The 22,466-nt window shown below is 32.5% G+C and overlaps 2 protein-coding genes across 5 annotated transcripts; both read left to right on the top strand.

Annotated features, from left to right (window-relative positions):
• The first annotated feature begins 5,432 nt into the window (after positions 1–5,432).
• On the top strand, positions 5,433–10,180 carry LOC114728035 (uncharacterized). 3 transcript variants are annotated; one of them, XM_028914866.1, is made up of 9 exons: positions 5,433–5,587; positions 6,145–6,515; positions 6,844–6,877; positions 7,140–7,337; positions 8,326–8,415; positions 8,816–8,881; positions 8,964–9,055; positions 9,138–9,185; positions 9,735–10,180. In XM_028914866.1, the coding sequence occupies exons 2-9, from the start codon at positions 6,193–6,195 to the stop codon at positions 9,850–9,852; spliced, it is 969 nt and encodes a 322-aa protein (XP_028770699.1). In that variant the 5' UTR covers positions 5,433–5,587; positions 6,145–6,192; the 3' UTR covers positions 9,853–10,180. The 3 variants fall into 3 exon arrangements, with proteins under 3 accessions (XP_028770699.1, XP_028770692.1, XP_028770685.1); XM_028914859.1 differs by having other exon boundaries at positions 5,433–5,644; XM_028914852.1 differs by having other exon boundaries at positions 5,433–5,648.
• Positions 10,181–14,568: 4,388 nt separating this feature from the next.
• Positions 14,569–19,226, top strand: LOC114728019 (ATP-citrate synthase alpha chain protein 1-like). Of its 2 annotated transcripts, none has more exons than XM_028914832.1 (13): positions 14,569–14,634; positions 14,915–15,024; positions 15,751–15,927; positions 16,036–16,197; positions 16,300–16,380; positions 16,537–16,588; positions 16,700–16,814; positions 16,960–17,041; positions 17,377–17,472; positions 17,554–17,655; positions 17,860–17,976; positions 18,071–18,187; positions 18,821–19,226. In XM_028914832.1, the coding sequence occupies exons 2-13, from the start codon at positions 14,926–14,928 to the stop codon at positions 18,890–18,892; spliced, it is 1,272 nt and encodes a 423-aa protein (XP_028770665.1). In that variant the 5' UTR covers positions 14,569–14,634; positions 14,915–14,925; the 3' UTR covers positions 18,893–19,226. The 2 variants fall into 2 exon arrangements, with proteins under 2 accessions (XP_028770665.1, XP_028770674.1); XM_028914841.1 differs by lacking the exon at positions 14,569–14,634 and adding an exon at positions 14,721–14,750.
• The last annotated feature ends 3,240 nt before the right edge of the window (positions 19,227–22,466 follow it).

Genomic DNA, 22,466 nt, shown 5'->3' with positions numbered 1-22,466 from the left:
TCCTCTTGTTCCTAAATATAAGCAATATTTGTAAGTTGTCTTAAATTTTTATAGTACATTCCTTATTTTACCCCTATTAATTATTTATTTTAATATTCAATATATTTATGATTTTATTTTCCAAACCATCATCTCTCTCTATCACACATTATCTCTCTTTTATAATTCTTTTTATTATAATAATTTTTTAATTTTTCTTTCTTATACTCTTCTAATTTTTACCTATTTATTATCTTTAACTAATTTTTTAATCTACGTGATAAAATTCAATGTTGTTTATAAAAAGAGATGGAGGGAGTAATATTTTAGTTAAGATAGGAGATATAAATAATAAGAGACAAATCTAATTAATTAAGAAATGTGTAATAATTAAAATAATGCAACAACTTAAAACACTGGAGAAGCTCCTCTCCAGTTTGGGTCCAGTCCTGGAAAACGACCTGACAGCAGTAGGGAGTGGCGTCAAATACGTACGTGAATTGAATTGTAATATAAAACTTGTGGTTGATGTTGGGTTTGGTTGCAGATAATTATAACAAAAGGAAAATTTCAGTGAACCGCAGAAGGCAATTTATAATAGTCAAGGATCAAAACTTTCTGAAATTTCACTGCAGGACCAAGAGACCAAATTGAAATTAAAATTTAGAGTGAGATTACAAACCCCGCGGGGTTAGGTCGACTGGCTGGGGTCGTCCTAGCTTAACCACGGATCTCGGGTTCGAGACGTGGGAACGCAACACTCCAAGGGGCCAGGGGGCGCCGTCCGTATGGATCCTTGCAAGCCCCCGAATCCGGATTAGTCTGGGGACGTTGTCACGGCTGAAAGACGCCTATTTCCCTGGGATACCGGATAGAGTAATCCAAAAAAAAAATTTAGAGTGAGATTACAATAATACCCCTCTCTTTTTATTTTATTAAAAAATAGATATTTATCGGAATTACTGTTCCGGCCACCGGCACTCAGGTGGCTTGGTGGTTATAAGTCTTTTGGTGTGCCAAGGGATGATGGGTTCAAACCCTTCCTTGAACACTTTGTTTTAAACAAAACAAAAAACTCCTGCAACTGGAAGTCCGGCCGGAGTTACTGTTCCGGCCACTGGTGGTCGGACCCCGGCAGCGGCCACCTGAGCTCCGGTGGCCGGAACAGTAACTCCGATAAATATTTATTTTTTAATAAAATAAAAAGGGAGGGATATTATTGTAATCTCACTCTAAATTTTAATTTCAATTTGGTCCCTTAATCTTGTATTGAAATTTCAGAAAGTTTTAATCCTTAACTGATATAAATTGCTTTCTGCGGTCCTTCACTAAAATTTTCCCTATAATAAATCAGAAAAGGAGACAGGGGAGGGTGGGGCGTATCCTTCCGATGTCAGAATATTCAAGATACCTTTGGGACGAAGACAAGATTAGGTGCACGTGCAGACGCGCACTTCATATTTAAAATTTTAATCAAATGAAGTCATACTAATAGGCATGAAACTATGAACACGAATTCAGAGAGAATGATCTAAAGCTTAGCTGGCGGTTAGAAGTCATTTTACAGTGTCTGAAGCAAGTATAGAAGACGAGTTTTGTTTTTATATTTTTTAAGTGTTTTTAAGGGTTTTCAAACACTTCCTAAATCAATATCCAAATTCTTATTGCAAAATATGTCTATACTTAATACTCTTTCGGTCCTTAATATAGGACGTAATTATTGAATTGATTTTAGTCCTAAATATAAAAACTATTTCTCATATTTATCAATTTTTTTCTAAATTATCCTATAGATACTCCCTCAACCATAATCAAGTAAAAAAAAAAAGAGGGGACATTAATAAAGATAATTATGGTGTTTTAAGAAAAATATATCATATTTTTTATAATTAATCAACTTACCTAACTTTCTTAATATAATCAAACTAGTTAAAAATGTTATATATTAAAAATCAGAGAAGTAATTGATAATACTTCAAAACATAACTGCCTTTAATAAGAAAATATCCGTACTTATCCGGGGTAAAAAAAACGCTGACAGAGACCACTCAACTGATTTAAATGGGGCAGTAGATTGTAATGTAAATGTCTGATGTAAAGTACTGATGACAATGGGACAAAAGATTTTACCGGATATTTTAGACCAAACTCCTAACCATTCTTAAAGGACTCATCTTCCACTACGAAGAGAACCCATTTCAAATCAATGTTTGATGTGATCTATGAAAGCTTATCGCTCTCATTGAGAAAGTCGTGTGACATTGTCCTTGCCTAAGCACTGTGGTCTTACACTTGATGTATCTAGTGTCTGATGATTAAGCCTTCAATAAGAGCACATTGGTGCTTGATAATTTAAAAAAAGATTCGACCAGTTCTATAATTACATCTCAACAAAAATTCCTTCAAGAGTGAATCTTGATAGCAGAAGGCTCCATGATAGTAATAACTCCTTGATTTTTTTTTTTAATTTATGAAGGAAAATAGTCCGACCCTTGCGATCAAGCCATGAATGTAATGACGACATCTGTCGAGGCTGTTGAATTGGAAAAATTATATCTATATACTAAAACATGACTTATTAATAGACTGTCACTTGACTTCACCAGAATGTAGATAAATGGTTTTTTTTTCTTTTTTTCTAAAGTCAAAATTTTATGTCAAACTCCCTATTTATGCGTTATTCACCACTATAATGCATGTTCTTCCTTATTCTCACTACCTATCTCTTTTTGTAGTAAAATCAGTTAGTTATCTCTCATGATGCAGTATTTTTTATTTAAATGGTTTTAGTTGAATTCTTGGGATTTATTGTTTATTTATATTTTAGTTAAATTGTTTGCAGATAAATTTTTTATTTTTTATTTTTGTTAAAACCACATTTCTACCCATGATCTCTCTATTTATGCGTTTTTCTTGGGAATTAATTCAATCATAGTTATTTGAGTGCATGTTTCATATCTTTCTATTTATTTTTGCAAAATAATGATTTTTGTTAATGGTAGATAAATCTACTTTTTTTATAATTTTTTTATCAATTCAATTAATTCCGATTTATTACAGAATTTATTGCAATTATCTCCAATAATAAGCCTTATTTTTTCTATTTTTTGTAAAAACCAAAATACCCTTCATATGCAAATATTTTAAATTAAGAAAAATAAATAAAATTATATAACTTCTCTTATCCCGAAAATCATGACATATATGCGAGGCATGATGTATGTTCAAAATTTGAAATTTGATGGTATTATTTAAAATTAATTATGCTTGAAATTTAATTTCAGTTGTTCTATTAGTATATTGAAAATAATATGCTACGCTCTAAATCTAAACTATTATTTATACCTGAAATATTTATTATTTATTATTTATTAATTATTTTGAAATCTAATTCAACTGAAAAATTATTTTATTTCTGCTATTTTGAATTAAAATTTATTTTAAAATAAAATAAAATATTAATTTTTAAGGAAAACAATCGATGTCTTTTATGGATTAGCTTAATAAAAAAAATGAAATACAAACTTAAATATATTAGTGGAGATATTTTCTTTAATGCTAGTATGTGATTTTAACAATACGAACTACTCAATTTCCTAATATATTGAATAGTGAACCTATTTTATGTTTTATTTGACATTTTTCTATTATTAATGATCTCAAATAGTGAATTTCCTAGTTATCATTATGATAATCAACACATTTTATGTTTTATATTAAATACCTAATTCAATCTTAACTCCACGAGGCATGTGGATTTCGAGCGGAAACAACCAGTGTGTGTCTGATGTTTGTGTGTGGTGGGGGAGGGTTATGCGGGCTATGATAGTTACTCAATTATCACAGTTATCTAAATAGCCATGAATGTTGCCGTGCACACTCCTCCTTTTCTTTTTTCACATGGATAACTAAGATGACGAGGCTATCACTCCCATAAAATTACGTTGGAAATCTTATTTTATTATTCTTTATAGCGGTGGCCACGATGCTCCATTTTTACATTGAATATGGATATTTTGATATTGTTTTGGTAGTTTTATATTATTTTAAGTTTATATTGTCAATTCCTGAAGTTATTGACCACGGCAACTACTTTCAACTTATGGGAGTACATTTTTGTGTGGTTTTCAAAATATTTTAACGCACTAACCATTTTGTCTGCATTAATTTTTCTTGTATTAAATAGCCTACTTTTACAATATAGAATCATATATCATATTTGTCTAATATAATAGTATTGACCATGACATTATCTATGTAATTATTGAATATAATCAAATATTTGAGTTTCAATCCATTAATCCTTTTGTCTCCATTAATTCAATCTTTTTAAAGGAACATCCATTTATATACCTACATATATAGCATATTTCTAAAAATGTTGATAATAGATCTACCTGTACTGCATATTTCAAAAGCTTAATGATATTTTATTTTAAATTAAGTTGAAATCATGACTTGAAATAATAATGTAATATTCAACTAATTATTTTGTAGTAATTCAACTTTTTATCTTATATAAAAGAAACCACCAATTTATGTACTAGTTTGAGAAATATTAGAAACTCTAAATTTCATGAATAATTTCCTGAAAATAAGGTAAAATGTCCTCATGAAGAGCCAGATTCCTTTTCTTCCAAATGGTGTTGAGAAGGATAAAGAAAAGATATCAGTCAAGAGCACTGAATAGAAGGATCAACCCATGTGGTTTATAACCTTATTGGCCAAATCACACTTCATGCTCTCTCTGTCTCTGATAGGAGCAGAGAATGTGTTTTGATATTAGGCATGCTCTTTTGCAATAATTGTCAGTCTTTAAAACATAATATTAGTATCCAACTTTTTTTTTTTTTGAATTTGAGACTTTTTTTTTTTCAGTCTTTGAGAGCATTAAAGGTTTTCTCCTCTCCCGACAGGTGTGCTTTCTAAAATTTGAATTCAAACTTGTATTCTTTTTATAGATAAGCCTGCTACCGTTTCGACCAACAAACTACATTAGTATCCACTTCTCAATATAAAAGATACATAACTACTTTATGGATATAAAAATTAGTTAAATTAACTATTTGTAATAAATATGTGTTATTTTTTATAAAATATTTTTGTTAATCATGTATAATAAATTTATTTTTTTAATAGAAGCTTCTTAATATATATTCAAATGGATAAAAATAGGAGATAAAGCCTGATTAAAAATTAAGTGAAATAATAAGAAAGCAAAGGGCAAAAAAAACTACCATGAGGCTGTGAGATGGAACCCACGTACGCGCAGGGGCGCCCCCGTACGCGGAGCCCCACAGGCCATAAAGACGCTAAACTGAAATTAAAAAATGTAACTGATCGTTTTCCCATAAATACGTGGCGCGTTCTGGGTTTGTGATTAGTCATAGCTTGGGATGATATTGATAAATAATGGTAACACGGTTTACCTGAACCCATGAGCATCTTCCACCCCGCTCTTCTGTTTTCACTTTTCCAATAAACTGATGAATTTTCCCTGACTACCGAAAAAAATATAGAATCTTTCCTCAACCCGGAGGTGCACAAATCCGAAGGCGAAGCTAAATCGTCCTGGTCTTTGACCTCCCACGCTTCAACGTTCATCCAGGTACCCAGTGAAAGGAAGAAGCAAATCATCTTGTTTTGGCCTGCAAATTTACCATCGGCAAGTAAATTACTAAGAAACCTGGTTTTTTTGTTTTCTCTGATTCTCTGATGGTTACGGATTGTTCTTTTATTTCCTTTTGTGATGTGGATGAGACAATCTGGGAAAGTGCATTCCCTTTCCAGCATCTGTTTCACAATCCTGCCAAGAATTGATTTTGTTCTCGACAGTATTCCTGCTTAAATTATGATATTTTGACCTTCATTTCTCCTGTAATGATTGTTGTGACGGACTGAATTGACAATTTGAGTTCGTCTTCACTAAATTTCATATCTCTCAAATCTTGTTTTAGGACTACTAGCTGTACCTTTTCTCTGTTTTATCTTTTTGGCCAAATACCTGATAACTCTTTTCTCCTTTATCAATTTCATGTACCCAAACACCAAAATTATTTGGCATGTCCGTTTTCTTTTCTCAGCATATCTTTCTTTTTCTGTCTACCCCATTTTCCCCTCTGAATAGCGTCCACTAAATTGTACACCTTTGGTTTACCTGATCAGAACGCAAGTGTAATATCGAGGTCTTAAAGCCATACTTGATAGCCCACTATGATTCCAGATACTGCTGATCCGAGTTACTGGTTGAACTGGAGGTTTTTGCTCTGCGCAATATGCATTTTAGCCTCTTTGGTACTAGGGTTGTTTTTAATATGGAAGTACGAAGGAGTCAAGAGATCAAGACGTCAGGGGAGAGAGAATCAGCAGGAAACGGATGGTTCATTGTATAACGATGAAGCATGGAAGACGTGTCTCAAAGGACTTCATCCTGCTTGGCTGCTGGCTTACAGACTAATTGCTTTCCTTGCGCTTTTGGGGTTGCTCATTGCTGATGTGGTTTTCCATGGAGGCCACATATTTTACTTCTATACTCAGTGAGTCTCACGTTCATCCACTGCAGTATTGTATAAGACAATTCATTGATAATCTGGATAAAACAACTAAAGATGAATTTCTGTCCTTTCAAAATCCGGTTTGTATGGTTTCTTTTTGTATTACCCGAAGACATAATTGTTATGTAAATAATGGAGACCTTCAGTTAGAAATGAATAAGGAATGGATCAAGCAAGAGTAAGGAAAAAGAGAATAAAAGGTTCTATGATTCGTTTTCCAATAAAAGTTCAAAACGCTGCTTTTATAACCATCTCTCCTGAATCCTTATTATAATATGCTGACTGTAATTTTGTTTCATGTGCTGAACAGGTGGACCTTTTCTTTGGTCGTTATTTACTTTGGGGTAACATCTAACACCTTCGACTCTTTCAGATATTTAGTAGTTTTAGAAATTCAGATAACAAACTGCAAGAGATCTTTTTTTTTTTTAAAGCCTTTTCTTTCTTTTTTTTTCGGAGATAGAAGAACTTAGATTTTAAGATGTGTAGGACAGCCTACAGGTTCAGATCCTCCTGATAGAAAACAATAGTACCGGTCAAATTTCATAATTTATGTATCTCGTTCATACCCCTCCAAGGGACTCATGATCTCAATTTCTCATGCAGCTTGGATCATCTTTATCCATATATGGATGTTGTGTCAGCGATAAGTCTGGGCCTATTATGCCCAACGGCAATACAGCTTCAACACTTGGAGTTGGTGTAGATATGTCCAACCTGCTGAAAAATCCAAATGCTCTTCAGGTGCCTCATGCACGGGAAGCTGCTGGTGTATGGGTTTATGCCTTTCAAATAATTTATCAGGTAACTATTTTCATGATTTTATTGCTTTGGATATTTTGCATAGAAATGTTTATTTTGATACATTCAATATATAAGAGGGAATTAGAAGTCCGCTACGGTAGTTAGAACCGACTATCAAATGCAATAGCTAACAACTACCCTTATGAAACACACACACACACATAGGGGTCCAATTGGGAAGGAAGGAAGGGATTGATCAAACGGAATTTACTTGGTTCTGAAATTACCATATTTGTTGACACTTTGTGTATCATGTTTTATATCTGGAGGCAGCCTCTTGGAACATGCGTTAGGTTTCATACTTCTTGCAACCTGAGTCACCAAAAAACATAACTTCTATTTCTGGATGACTTTTCCAAGGTGCCTGAGAGACGCCATTCTGTGTATGCAATTAACCACAACAATACTAGCATATTCCCCCAAAAAAAAAAGAAAAAAAAAGGCAACAATGTCGGCAGATATCTGTTCATTCTCTCAAATCTGGAATGAATATAAAAAACTAATCTTTAAGGCATTTGGGGTCTCTAACCCATGTCTGTGTAAGAAATGTTTTACTAGAAAATGACTTCATTATGCAGCTCTTGCTTTTTCTTTTACTGAAACAATGAGTGTTTTTCAGAGAAAAATACGTATATTGAATTGTTTACCTCCAAAAAAACTATCATGTGTTTCGAATTTTGAATTAAGGCTAGGCAATGAATGTATCGACAACCAACAGAAATTTGCAAAATGATGTGCTGCAGTTTCTGTCAATGTCATGTGCTCCAAAGATGTCTTCTTATGCATCTTGCACGCTTCCTAACTATGTTTTAAACTCAAAAGTTTACTGATATATTTGTTATTTATTTTGGTTTTCATTGCATGACTAACTTCTTCTCCTCCTCTTTTTTTGTTTTTGAATGTCAAACAGTTAGGCATCTTAAGTCACTATCAGCAGGCCATCTATTAAATATTTATTTTCTTATTATTTTTGGTTTGCAATGTATAGATGTGTGCAGGTGCTGTAGCTCTCACTGATTGTGTGTTCTGGCTTGTCCTCTATCCACTTCTAAATGATAAAGCAATCGCACTGAACTTCGTAAGTATGATCAGTACAGTTCCTGGCATATGTTCTTCTCAGGATTTTGTTTCTTTTTAAATCGTGGGGGTTGGGGATTGTCGAGTTTGTGTCCATTCTTGCAAGTGTTGCATTTGTGGGAAAATCACGATAATTTATGTCATGTGCATAAATATCATAGTTGCTATTGTTCACCAATTTTGCAAAATCAACATCAAAGCATATCTTTTGCTATTTGAGCCATCTGTTAAACAGTAATTGCCACATGTAATATTTTAATCATGGTTGAGAAAATTTTGGAGAAGATATGGAAATGTGATTGTATATGATGCTAATATTCATTCTTAAAGAGTAAGATAGTCCTGCATGCTACCCTAAGATTTTTATTCCATCTGTAAAAGTTTGTACTATTGAATTGCAGTTGATTGTTTGCATGCACTCGGTTAATGCTGTTTTCCTTCTTGGTGACATGGCACTGAATTGCTTGGTGAGTTTAGCTTCTTGTGGTTTATATTTCTTTTTCTGTGATCAAGTTCTAATTTACCATTGTCCCCTGGTAACATATGCAGAGGTTTCCAATGTTTCGGTTTGGATATTTTGTCTTGTGGACATGTACATTTGTAATTTTCCAATGGGTCTTCCATATGTTTGTATCAACGAGGTAAAATTCTGTGTGCCTTCACTTGAACATAGCTTTCCAGCCAACATAATTGTGATCATAATTTTGGTAAACCTTTTTGCAGTTGGCCTTATCCTTTCCTTGAGCTGTCATCCCCATATGCTCCCTTATGGTATGTGTTAATTCTGTTTCTCACCATCATCATTCAAATGATTTTCTCCTCCATTGTGTGTGTGTGTGTGTGTGTGTGTGTGAGTGAGAGAGAGAGAGAGAGAGAGATCTTATGCCAAGAAACTGAAGAGAATGTACAGACAACAAAATTCCCTAAAAATGGAGAAATTCTCACGTAGACCCATTCAGCAAGATAAGCATTTGAGTGGGTGGTGGGATCGTCTAAGAAATGTGCTTGACATGGCAATATATTTGTTCATGATTGGCCCTGATCTATTTTTCTCTCATAGACTAGTCTCCTAGTCCTCGAAATCAGTTTTCCCACTTGTCAACGCATGCTCATCCTCACAGATATGAGCATTTGTTTTTTTGGAATGATGACAGATTGGCTTGTGATATTTGAATATTTTTATTCAAGATTATAATAGCAAGTGGAATCTAAAACATCATTCTTAGTAAAGGTCTTGAACTATGACAAACTTAAAAACAAAAGATTGGTACTTGCAAGCTAGAATATGGTTCTGATTATCTTCACTTGTTGCTGTTTTAGGTACCTAGCAGTGGGTGTGCTGCATATTCCATGCTACTGCGCATTTGCTTTGGTAGTGAAGCTGAAGAACTTGTGGTTGTCAAGATCATTTCCAGGCTCCTCTCAGATTGTGAGATGACCTTAACATATTAGATTACTCCATTGTCCATTCTAGCAGAAGGATTCTGAACAACAATTATGGTTATACAAGGTGTTTATGTAATTAAAACCCTTTTCTCTCTCTCTCTCTCTGTCTCTCTCTCTCTCTCTCACAGAAACACAAGAGGTGTGCTGTAAGGATCATGCCATTTTATCTCTGTGGGCAACGTTAGAGAGGATAAAGATTGACTAAATTTGAGTAGCATTATTCATAAATCTTATTGACAATGTAGTTTCCTATATATGTTAAATTTTATGTTGATAACTCTTAACAAAGGATGAATTCTATGCTGTTTGATTATTTAAAATGGACTGGAGTGAATTGGAGCTACAAATTTCTAGTGCGTCGCAGACAGTCCTGTGTCAATGAAGTCTAGCAAATTTCATTCGGGTTCTCGCTAAATTATCAAGTGAAAATAAAAGTCAAGGAGTGGATGGCAATTCCATATTAAAATTTAAACATAAAAAAAGTGATTATTTTATATTTGTAATTCACATTTAAAGGGTATGATTGAGTGTAAATTACCTTTGCGAAGAGCAATTTTTGCTTTCCCTTTATCACTAGGTTATTACTATTCTTTTTTTTTTGGTCGGAAGGTTATTACTATTCCAAATATATGAATGAGATAAAAGGGTTTATTTAGTTTAAAATATAAGATTTTAATTCATTTTACCACTCAAATTTATAACTTTTTGCCTCAATTGTCATATTAAGTGCACATAGTCAAGAGGTTCTCGGTCAGGGTAATTCAGGTGTACATGATTAAAAGAAAATAGTTTAGGAAAATAAGACGTATTTGTTACAAGTAATTGACCAAACTAATTTTTTTAATATTCATAAATTAATAATCTAACTGTTTGTGCAATTTTGCCACTTAGGATCAAAATTGCACCCAAAGATCAAAGGTAAAATTGTACCCAAAAAAAAAAGATTAAGAACAAAATTGCACCTGAGAAATAAGATCATGAGTAAAATTACCACTAAAAAATTATGGACAAAATTGCACCTGAAAAATAAGATCAAGGTGAAAATTGTACCTTAGCCCGATATATAATTCATAATTTTGTTGATGTTATTAAATGCATTAATTACAGGGGTAGAGAGAACCTTCAATACGTCACCTTGTTGATCAACTAGTGAATTAAATATAAATATAAACGATTAAACTAAAAGTAAGGCGACACATCTAAAAACAAAACAGAGAGATATGAAGCAAAATTACCTAAAGAGTATATGGGAAAGAAATAGAAATAAGTAAAAGACATATAGAATGAGGAAAAGATGTTAAAATAAAACAAGGGAAAATTATCCCAAGGCTCGATATTACAAAAAAAAGTCAAACAAGTGAGCGATCTGAACATATTATTATTTTTTATACTGGAATTTGTCATTGTCTATAAACAAGGGAGCATCATGACCATGTGGTCTTTCATACATGGAATCATTTCATGCTGTTTGTTTGTCATTTCATGCTGTTTGTTTGTTATGGAATTTTTTTTGTAATTACATTCATTCCTTAGACATGTCATGAAAGAAAAAAACAAATAAATTAGTGGGTGAAAACATAGTATACATATAAAAAGTTTGTTTTCATTTAAAATATTAGTTATTATAATTTAATAAAATTTAAATTATTTTACTTTTTAAAAAATCAAAACTTACGATTTAAAATTTCAAGGATGGAAAGTAAAATAGAAAAAACGAACCAATGTAGCTGCACCCTTTAAACAAGTAAGAAACAGGCGCTCGTGAATGGCATTCCCTTTAAATATGGTTACACGCTTCACGCGTGACTAATGCTCAAATACAAACACATTAAAATAAAAGGGAAAAAAAGAAAAAGTACACATTCAAATAAAAGTATAGCTAACTACTTGCGGTTGCTAACTTGCTTATGCTTAATAAATAAGCAAATTATTACACGTATGGGTATCTCAGTTTTGGCTCGCAAAAATTGTGGTTGTCTAGGCTTGAAATCACAAATAAAATAATCCTCCGATCTTTAATATAAGATCTATTTAACTAATTTGATTAGATTAAGAAAGTTAGATAAATTAGTTAATTATAAAAAATGTAACACGTTTTTCCTAAAACACCATAATCATCTTTCTTAATACTTCTTCTCCCTCTTCTGCTTGATTATGGTTGATGGAGTATTCATATGGGTAATTTAGAGAAAACTGATAAATATGATAAATGGGTCTTATATTTAGGACCAAAACCAATTCAACAATTGGGTCCTATATTAAGGACTGGAGGAGTACTACCTTTTGCTCCAGATATCCAAGTTAATTTTAAATAATATAAGAGTTAGTTTAATTTTCAATTTGATCCTAAATATGAGACACCAATTTATTTTGTCTCTTATATTTATCTATTTTTTAAAATAGTTTTTGTAATAGTTACACATGTTAAATATTTCATCAAATGACATTTGACTGGCTAAGTGTATTTTAAGAAAAATAACACTTATTTATTACAAATAATTAATTTAACTAATTTATTTAATATACTCAAATTAATTAATTAGCTCTTATATTACTAATTAGAGGTAATATAAGATTTTAATTTAAAAATTAAAAAAAACTATAAATACCTGTAAAATGATTTTTTTTCCTTCTCAAATTAGTTAATACTACTCTAGTCCTAATTATAAGAGTTAGTTGACTAATTTGAGAATTGAGGAAATAAGTTATGTTAATTATTTGTAATAAATAGGTGTTATCTTTTCTAAAATATCCTTGCTAATCAAATGTATTGGGTAGAATTACCATTATGAGAAGGACTGCCTTAAAAAAAATACATAAATTAGAAATAAAGTGGATTGAGATCTTATATTTATAACTAAAATAAAAGTTAAACGACATCTTATATTAAAAACCGGAGGTAGTAGTTATGCTCATGTCTTTTTTTAAGGTGCAAAACCAAAATGGCAAGCTCAGTTAAAATAACGTCTGTTTGAATTCAAAGTGAAGAGAGAACTTGCAAGGAAAATTTCAAAAAAAAAAAAACTGAACCTACATATTAATATCTAAAAATAAAATTTTACTAACTTTTTTGTTCTAAATATAAGATCTCAAATCACTCTATCTTTCATGTTTATCTATTTTTTCAAAGTATTTTTTATACTAGTTGCACATGTTAAATGTTTTAGCAAATGATAATTTTAGCTAATATACTTAATTAATAAAAGTGTTTTACGAAAAAACAACACCTACTTATTATAAGTAACTAGCCTAACTAATTTTTATAATATACTTAAATTAGTTAACTAACTCTTATGTTAAAGTTCAAAGTAATATTTTTATTGGCTGAGTCACAATTATAAGTTTCCCCACTGAAGAATTAATTATCCAAAATTTAAATTTCACTTTAAATAAACATAAAAAGGTATGAATCTATACTCACATCACCACGACCACCAAAACTTGATTACATGGCAAAATGAAACCCAGACAAGTCAACTGAAGTTACATTCAAATGAATTTCATGAAAATGTCACTCCTCATTTTGCACGAGCCCCATATTCTAATAAATTGGAATCTCAAAGATACCAGTATATTAATAAAATGAATCATTTAAAAATCAATATTACTAATAGAATCCACACTCGTTAAAAGAACGTGTCCACACTCAACATGTATAAATAAGAGTTTATATTATTTGTAATTCTTGAACTTTCACCTCATTTTACTGTCTGAAATTTAAAATAAGTGATTTTGATCATAACCTTATTTTAGTCTTTCTAAAGTTTTTGGTCCCTAAAATAAAGTTTGAATGATCAAAACTAGTGACTTTAAATTTTAAAAATCAAAACCAAAATTAAATTAAATTTTAAAAATTAAAGATGATATTAAGCTTATCAATAAAACATACTTTCTCGAAAATCAATTTTCAAACGCAAAAAACAAATCATCGAGCCTACAAAAAACTCAATAAAAAAAATGTTAGTATAGGGGTGATCCACAGCGCCACGTCATCGAGCTGACGGCGTTAACACCGCCGTCACCTGCTCCACGGTTTCCCAACAGGATGTCGCGGTTGTTGAAACGTCGGTTCATCAAGTTAGGTACTCCCTCCAGATCCCCCAACTCCCACTTTTAATTCCCGCCATATTATTTAATTTTAGAAATAAATTAATTTATAGGTTCCTATACTTTATTTTGTTTGAATTAGAACTTTATTGATTTTCATAAATTTTATGAAATTTATTTAGTTTTTATGTAACAAACAGTTTAACACTCGGTCATTTCTACAAATAAAATTTTACAAAATTTATAAATTAAAATTACCAGATTAAATAATAAGAAATAATCCTCTATCATTTTTTTTTTAATTCTCAAAACCTTAGTTTCATTATTACTCCTCCGGTCCTTAATATATGACCCATTTCTTGAGTTGGTTTTGGTCCTAAATATAAGACTAATTTCTCACATTTACCAATTTTCTCTAAATTACCCTATGGATACTCCCTCAACCATAATCAAGTAGAAGAGGGAGAGGGGTATTAAGAAAAATAATTATGGTGTTTTAAGAAAAATATGTCACTTTTCTTATAATTAACTAATTTAACTAACTTCCTTAATCTAATCAAATTAGTTAAATGAGTCTTATATTAAGGATCAGAATAGTATCTTTTTTCTTAATCAAAGTTTTATTGTTATAAATACGGCCATCGAGCAATCGCATCATTTAGGTGTTCGTTAGATCTAACTACCCGCCTGCCTCTGCTTCCTCCTCAGTTCAATTCTCTTTCAAACGGTAAATGCCTTACTCATTACGCCATTCCCAGACCTTCACTCTATTCCATTTGCACGTTTAACTTCGTTTCCCTGTATTCTCCGCTTTGAATACTACATTTCAGTTAGAATTTAGAGGTATCTGAAGCAAATTTAGTGTAGTGTTTCTTATGAGAGATGGAGTGAGATGCTATTTTTCTGAAATTATTGCGTATTTTGCCGGATTTTCGCTCTTGTTGCTTCACTTCGGTGGCTTGGATTCGATATAATGGATTACTGATTTGATTGTATTTGCTGAACAGACTAGGAAGAAATGGCGCGCAAGAAGATCAGAGAGTACGACTCCAAGAGATTGTTGAAGGAGCATTTTAAGAGACTCTCTGGCCATGAGTTACCTGTTAAGTCTGCACAAGTATGTACACTCGTCATTTTTTTCAGTAGTTCTTGCGCTTACACATACAAAATTTCTTCCATAAGTTTACTTAGATTTCAATCTTGTATCCCATCTCTGCTGGGTTGCGCTGATCATCAGATTGGGCTTGAGAATGTCAGTTTTAGTGTAAAGCTCATGACCTCTTTTTTATTTGAATCCAATATTAAACTCTAAACACGATGTATATTTGTCTTTCACACGAGAGTAAATTCAGGTGTCACTTCGTGGGATTGAACTTCCTGGAGATCCTGCATGCCTATAACTTCATTGTTAGAGTGCAAAAGTTATATATCAATCTTCTTAGCCTGCAGTTGGGTTGATTTTCCGAGATATTAAAAGCCTATTGTAAACTCTAGTACTGTTTATTATGTGTTTCTGTGATTGTGAAAGTCTCAACACGGTCATTACAATTTGCACTTGAAATGTAAGCTTATATCTTTTTTGCCAATATGTGTAAGCTTATATCTGAATATATATGCTCTGAACATTTGTTGCTGAAATTCCCTAATCAAATCAAGAAAGTTTCACTTCCATTTGAAAATTTTATTGGTATTTACTCTTCACTCTTCGGGCCATGTTACTTCACAATCAAAAGCCTAAAAATTATATAACTTCATTACCCGAGTATCTGCTCCTTGGACATAAATGTTGGGTGCACATCAAACTTGAATTTTCATTATGTTCTGCTCTGTGTTTAATGCTTAGGTTACAGAGTCTACTGATTTTAATGAGCTAGTGGAGAAGGAACCATGGCTTTCAACTTCCAAATTGGTTGTGAAACCTGACATGTTATTTGGAAAGCGTGGTAAAAGTGGTTTGGTTGCCTTGAATCTGGATTTGGCACAAGTTGCTTCTTTTGTGAAAGAACGACTTGGCAAAGAGGTGCTCCTGTGCCCCCCTTGTAAATTTAACCTTTCTTGCATGCTCTTTCCTTTATGGTCTTTCGGTATGCTCCAGAAGTTTTTGACCATAAAGTTCTGTTACGCATAGGTTGAGATGAGTGGATGCAAAGGACCAATAACAACATTCATTGTTGAACCTTTCATCCCACACAATGAAGAGTTCTACCTTAACATTGTCTCAGACAGACTTGGGAACAGTGTAAGCTTTTCCGAATGCGGGGGAATTGAAATCGAAGAGAACTGGGATAAGGTATTGCAGTGCTGATTTTTCACTCTACAGTTTACTTCATGTAGCATTGTAGCCTTCCCTCATAGTAGTATAAGCTAATATTTGGTTTATTTCACATTTCAGGTTAAGACAGTATTTGTTCCAACAGGAGTGTCTCTTGCATCTGAAAGCATTGCTCCACTTGTCGCAACCCTTCCCTTGGAGGTGAATTCCATTTCCTTGATGACTTGTCATTGCATGAACAGGACATCTTCTTTCACTTTTTTCCCCTTTTACTTGTGTTTTCGATTATCAGTTGAATTTAAATCAATGGGTCATGTCTGCATTACTTACTATTCTCTCTGTTCATGCTGACAATAGACCAGGGGAGAAATTGAGGAATTCCTCAAGGTGGTTTTTGCTCTATTTCAAGGTATTTACAAGATGATGTGTCTCTTCCCACTAATTGAAATTGAGCAGATAACTTTATTATTATTGCGTCTGAATTTGAATTTTTTTTTTTCCTTTTTTGTTTGCGTATCAGACCTGGATTTCACTTTCCTAGAAATGAACCCTTTCACTTTGGCCAATGGAAAGCCCTATCCTTTGGATATGAGAGGCGAGCTAGATGACACTGCTGCTTTCAAGAACTTCAAAAAGTAAGTGATGGGTTTCAAATAATTTTCAAAGGATACTTTTTAAATCCAAATTCATCAGGCAAATCTGAACAGCCTGAAACTGTCACTTTTTTATTAAGAAACATTATGAGCCATAAACCTTCTCTTGATGGTCTTATTTTGGCAGATGGGGAAACATCGAATTTCCAATGCCGTTTGGAAGGGTTATGAGTCCCACAGAGAGTTTCATTCATGGATTAGATGAAAAGGTGAGCAAATATTGTACCTTGGCCATGTGTGTGTGCTTAACCTTTTTTATTTTTTATTTTTTGGTTACAGATAACCTTTCGGTTTTACCACTGAATAAGAGCTAACCGGTGTAGTTATTTTCCTCTTGCATAACAACAATTCAATACTAATTTCAGAGAACATTTCATCTTGGGTAATCAGAAATAAATACAGATCCTAGTCCTTCTAAGAAGTATTTGAACTCCTCATATATTAGTTTCTCATCAATATTACTATTGCTTCTAGTGATATCGTACCACAAATTTTTTGTTTGTGAAATGGTTTACGACATTTAGTTCGCTGATCTGGCCTGCAGACCAGTGCATCTTTGAAGTTCACAGTGTTGAACCCAGCAGGCCGAATTTGGACAATGGTAGCTGGGGGAGGTGCTAGTGTCATCTATGCTGACACGGTGTGTTCTGAAGTCTAAGAATGAAATTTAGCTAATCTGTCTTCTCATGGCACTAACAACCAAACATAACTATCTAAACAGGTTGGAGATCTTGGGTATGCATCTGAGCTTGGAAACTACGCAGAATACAGCGGAGCACCTAAAGAAGAGGAGGTCTTGCAGTATGCCAGAGTTGTAATTGATGTAAGAAAACCTTTCCTCATGTTATTTGTGTTCTACCTATGAATTTAGAGATACAGCATCGCTAATTTTTTATCATCATCAAGTCCTTATTCGGAAAACCCAAAGATGACACCTACGAAATGCTTTCTTTCGACCATATAAATTATGGTAACAGCCTAACAGGTTTTCCATATCTCTGTTATAATACAAACATTTCCTTTGCAGTGCGCAACTGCAAACCCTGATGGCCAAAAGAGAGCACTTGTGATTGGAGGAGGGATAGCAAACTTCACTGATGTTTCTGCTACATTTAGCGGCATAATTCGAGCACTTAAGGAGAAGGCAAGTATATCAATATATTATAATCATACAGCTTCCAGCTCAATTCATCCGATCGTAACAGAGATAGTTAATTATTAAGCTACTTGCAATCCAGGAGGAACAGCTAAAAGCAGCAAGAATGCACATATACGTGAGGAGAGGAGGTCCCAACTATCAGAAAGGTCTAGCAAAAATGCGGATGCTTGGAGAAACCATCGGCATCCCTATTGAGGTTATATAGCCTATTGCCATTGTCCCTTATTTTCTCAGTCAAACAAGTACTATTACTACTTTCAATCCTTAATATAAGAGTTAATTTGACTTTCAATTTGGTCCTAAATATAAGATCCCAATCCATCATTTCTTTTTTATTTATCCATTTTTTCCAATATAATCCTTATAATAGTTGTACATATTAAAAATTTCATCAATTAATAATTCTAACTAATACACATGATTAGCAAGAGTATTTTAAGAAAGACAACACCTTTTTATTATAAATAACTAACTTAACAAACTTTTTTAATTTACTCAAATTAGTCAATTAGCTCTTATATTAAAAACCAGAAAAATATTGAAGAGGCACGGACCAGACAAGAATACTCAACAGCTGAATCCTTTACATTCCTAAAATGATTGTAGAGTGTAAATTCAGGGAGAGATTTAAAAGGAAAAATAAATGACATAGAAAGGATTCAAAGGAGAACGCAAAAACTAAACAAGCCTACGTTTCAATGAATACTAAGCATTATATGAGAACACAAATCCCATGGAAACTGCAAGCACAACTAAATGCTTTCTTCTGTGTAAGGTCATATTTTGCACAAAACGACCTGGTTTGATCACTTTGTGGGTTTATTTACAGGTTTATGGACCAGAAGAGACCATGACTGGCATATGCAAACAGGCAATCCAATATATCACTGCAGCTGCTTAAGGATCCTTTTATTGTTAAATCAGTACCTGGTTTTACACTTTCTACAGTGATTATTGTTGATTCTTAATTCCCTTTTCTGTTCCAAGCATTCTGAAATTCACAGCCATCCGGTTTAAAAAGAGAATTAGAAAGTGTTCCGTATTTTCATGTTCATGATGGTACTGCTACAATAACTAGAAGATCAGTGTTATTCATTTGTGTCTACAACAACTAGAAGATCAGTGTTATTCTGGTTGCGTTTTCTTAGACTCGATGCCTTCTTACTGAATAGATTTAAGTAATTGGTTTTTTGTTGATAAGCAGATTTAAGTAAAATAATGATTTAGTCCCTGAAGGATTAATCTTCTCTTTTGTTTTGGCCAATAAAGTTCTCAGGCGGCATCACTTTTTTTTCTTTTTAATCTTTTTGGGTGAGAAAAGTTTGGATGCTAAATCGAACTGTTTTTCTTCGACAAACCAAATCAAGATGCTGGTCTTTTTATGGATAGAGTTGAAAAGAATATCATCTTTAAAGGATTAAATTAAGAGGCGAACAATCTTCCAAAAATCAAATATATATTTGAATTGCCAATAAGTCGAAATTAGAGTGGAGCCTAATATAGAATAGGAAGCCGACATGGTAAAGGTAGGTCGGTTAGTGGACTGAACTTCTGCATTTTGGTGGGGCTTTATATCTTCCACTTTTTAAAAATGTTGAGCACCAAGATCTCATCTGATTTTTATTCCTGTTTTTTCTTTTCTATGGTCCCCATCGGATCACAAATCACACTAGTTCAGAATCAGAAGTCACGCTTCAAGAGAAACAAATTAAATAATAGTCTATATTTTATAGGGCGCAGGCCCGCAAAAATAACCTTGTTTAAAATTAGAGAATTAGATATACACTTGCCTATTCTAAAAGATTAATTATGTCGTCTTGGATTCTATGGTAAGTCATCAACCTTGCGTTTTGAAATTGATGGCAAACATTCAGTGGGTTAATTGTGTGTGTTTGTGTGTGTGTGTGTGTGTGTGAGAGAGAGAGAGAGAGAGAGCTTGTTTTGGGTACAGAGACTCAAAATCTTGCTAACAAAACCTTTGATTTTACAGCGAAATGTAAAACATGTTAGCCGATGGTAATTTTTACTTTGTTTGATACGTGTTTGGGGAGAATTACTATGAGATATAAAAAAAAAAAGAGATAATTACTAAAAGATCTCAATGATAATTGGACAGCTGAAACATGTTATTACAAACCACTCAATTGTTATGAGATTTTTTTGTGAATATGTTCATTTCATGAGAACTTATTACAATTTTCCCTATATATGTTTTGTTGGTAATAATGATAGGAATGATGATTGATTTGCATTTTTTTATAAGCACATGAGTAATCATATTTGAAATTTTGTCAAGCACTAAATATGAGTGAGTGAGAATTTAAATCTTAATTCATCACACTATGAGGAAATATCTCTTTCTGTTATGCCCAATCTCATCCGTTGATTTGCATTGTTGATATTGATCGAGCAATTGTAAATGAATTTGGCTATGTTGGGCCTCTCATTGAATTGTATGTGTAAAAGTGGCTGTAAATAGTGTGGGCTAGTCCATGGTTACAATTATTGTATACTATATTCAGACTTTAATATAAGAGTTAATTAAAAATTTAATTTGCTTTTAAATATAATACATTAATCTATTTTGTCTCTCTCCCAAATTTATAATTTTTTTTCTAAAGTATTCTCATCAATTACACATGTTAAGGGGTTTCTATTCGAGGCTATTCATGATTGAAAGGGTATTTTAGAAAAATCAACCCATATCTGTTACAAATAATTTTTTTTATAGATAACAATAATAACATTAAAAAGATACAATATAACAAACCCGATTAAAGAACAGGGGCATCAGAGTTTGAAAACAAGAAGATGTTATCTGAAGTATATAATTCAAAACCAAGCCCCCCCGGGGGGGGGGGGAACCAATCAGAGCATTGATATCTTCTGCAATGGCATTTGAGTACAAGTGATTGAAATTTGTGCTGCCAAGGAAACTTCTTGAAGCCTATTACCAAATCCCTTGGTAAGTTCCACGAGAAAGTATAATCCAAGAGCAGATCCTTCGAAGACCCGAGGAAAAAGTTTGAAGATGAGGTACCCCAATTCTTTACCCATATGAGGTGAATCAAATCCCCACAGCACCTAATATGGATGAGAAAAATGTATGAAAATTTCATGATTTTATTGTGAAGTAGTTCTTATAGTAAGAATCAGAGGTAGTATTTATTTTTACTGGTTATTGATTGGGATAACTTTGAATATGCTGATGTAATTATGAACTAAGCATATATTAAAGAGATGCTATAACTAAGAAGAATACGAGTCTAATCTATAAGATGGCCAATATTACCCACTTTTTTTAGTTGTGTTCTTTTTTCTTTTTTTTTACCTTTTTCTTATGCCTTTTTAACGTGATGATAACATCTTGAATGTGGATGGACAGAAAAACTAAAATATGATATGTTTTTTAAGAAAAACTGAAATTAGGTAGCGTGTATTATATAGCATGTGAGTTGAAGTGGGGCTACGAGAATTATATTTGTTAGTTATAAGTTTCAGAAATCAATGAAATATGAGAGAAAATTTAACTGATCAATTCACATCATGTAAAACATGACTTATGACTGGCCCGTGTTCTCAACGCTAATAAACTTCAAGTATAGAATGGCGTAAATTTTGGAAATATTCCAAGATTGGAAGGAAATGAGTGTTTAAAAAGGTATGAAAATTTCATGATTTTATTGTGATGATTTATAATTATAATCAAACATGGCTTTGATAAACTATCTCTTGTCTTTAATATAAGAACTAGTTGACTAATTTGAGTAAATTAAGAAAATTAGTTAAATTAAGTATTTGTAATAAGTTGGTATTATTTTTTCTAAAATACCCTTACTAATCATGTATTATTTGATGAAATATTTAACATGTGTAACTAGTATAAGGACTACCTTGAGAAAAACGAATAAATAAGAGAAACGAAGTGGATTGTGGTCTTATAATCATGATTAAATTAAAAGTTAAACTAACTCTTACATTAAAGATATGAGGTCGTAGATTGATATCATGGCTACTTGTGATATTGCTTGGACAGGTATTGTGGAATCTTGTTATGATTTAAATTTCCTGTTAAGCAAACTGGATGGATTTAATTTGGTTTAGGTTAGCTATTTCATGATTAATTTGGACTATGGGTGTTGATATTATGTTGTTGATTTAAGGGTTAGGAGCTAGGCTCTTTGAATGGTCAAATGGGGTTGGTTTTATTAGAATCATCGGTCGTGACACATTTGAACGGAATGCAATTAGAATTCTTATTTGACGTCTTAACATTTCTTATACATAGCCTCAATGTGTGCTCTCCCTCTTGAGTATTTATTATACTACTCCTCCGATCCTTAATATATGACTCAATTCTTGAGTTAGTTTTGGTTCTAAATATAGACCCATTTCCCATATTTATCAATTTTCTCTAATTAACTCTATAGATACTCTCTCAACCATAATTAAGTAGAAGAAGGAAAGAGAGTATT

This window comes from Neltuma alba, unplaced genomic scaffold (genome assembly GCF_004799145.2).
Source record: "Neltuma alba isolate B1F8T4 unplaced genomic scaffold, ASM479914v2 tig00002446_pilon, whole genome shotgun sequence".
Classification (NCBI taxonomy): domain Eukaryota; kingdom Viridiplantae; phylum Streptophyta; class Magnoliopsida; order Fabales; family Fabaceae; genus Neltuma; species Neltuma alba.
This window is presented reverse-complemented; position numbering and strand designations above follow the sequence as displayed.

Bases quoted from the DNA above. Each gene is read 5' to 3' on its own strand.
- LOC114728035 (XM_028914866.1), top strand. From the start codon at position 6,193: ATGATTCCAGATACTGCTGATCCGAGTTACTGGTTGAACTGGAGGTTT. The intron at 9,056-9,137 runs GTAAAATTCTGT...ACCTTTTTGCAG, and splicing joins CATATGTTTGTATCAACGAG to TTGGCCTTATCCTTTCCTTG. The intron at 9,186-9,734 runs GTATGTGTTAAT...TTGCTGTTTTAG, and splicing joins TCCCCATATGCTCCCTTATG to GTACCTAGCAGTGGGTGTGC.
- LOC114728019 (XM_028914832.1), top strand. From the start codon at position 14,926: ATGGCGCGCAAGAAGATCAGAGAGTACGACTCCAAGAGATTGTTGAAG. The intron at 15,025-15,750 runs GTATGTACACTC...TTTAATGCTTAG, and splicing joins TACCTGTTAAGTCTGCACAA to GTTACAGAGTCTACTGATTT. The intron at 16,198-16,299 runs GTATTGCAGTGC...TTCACATTTCAG, and splicing joins TCGAAGAGAACTGGGATAAG to GTTAAGACAGTATTTGTTCC.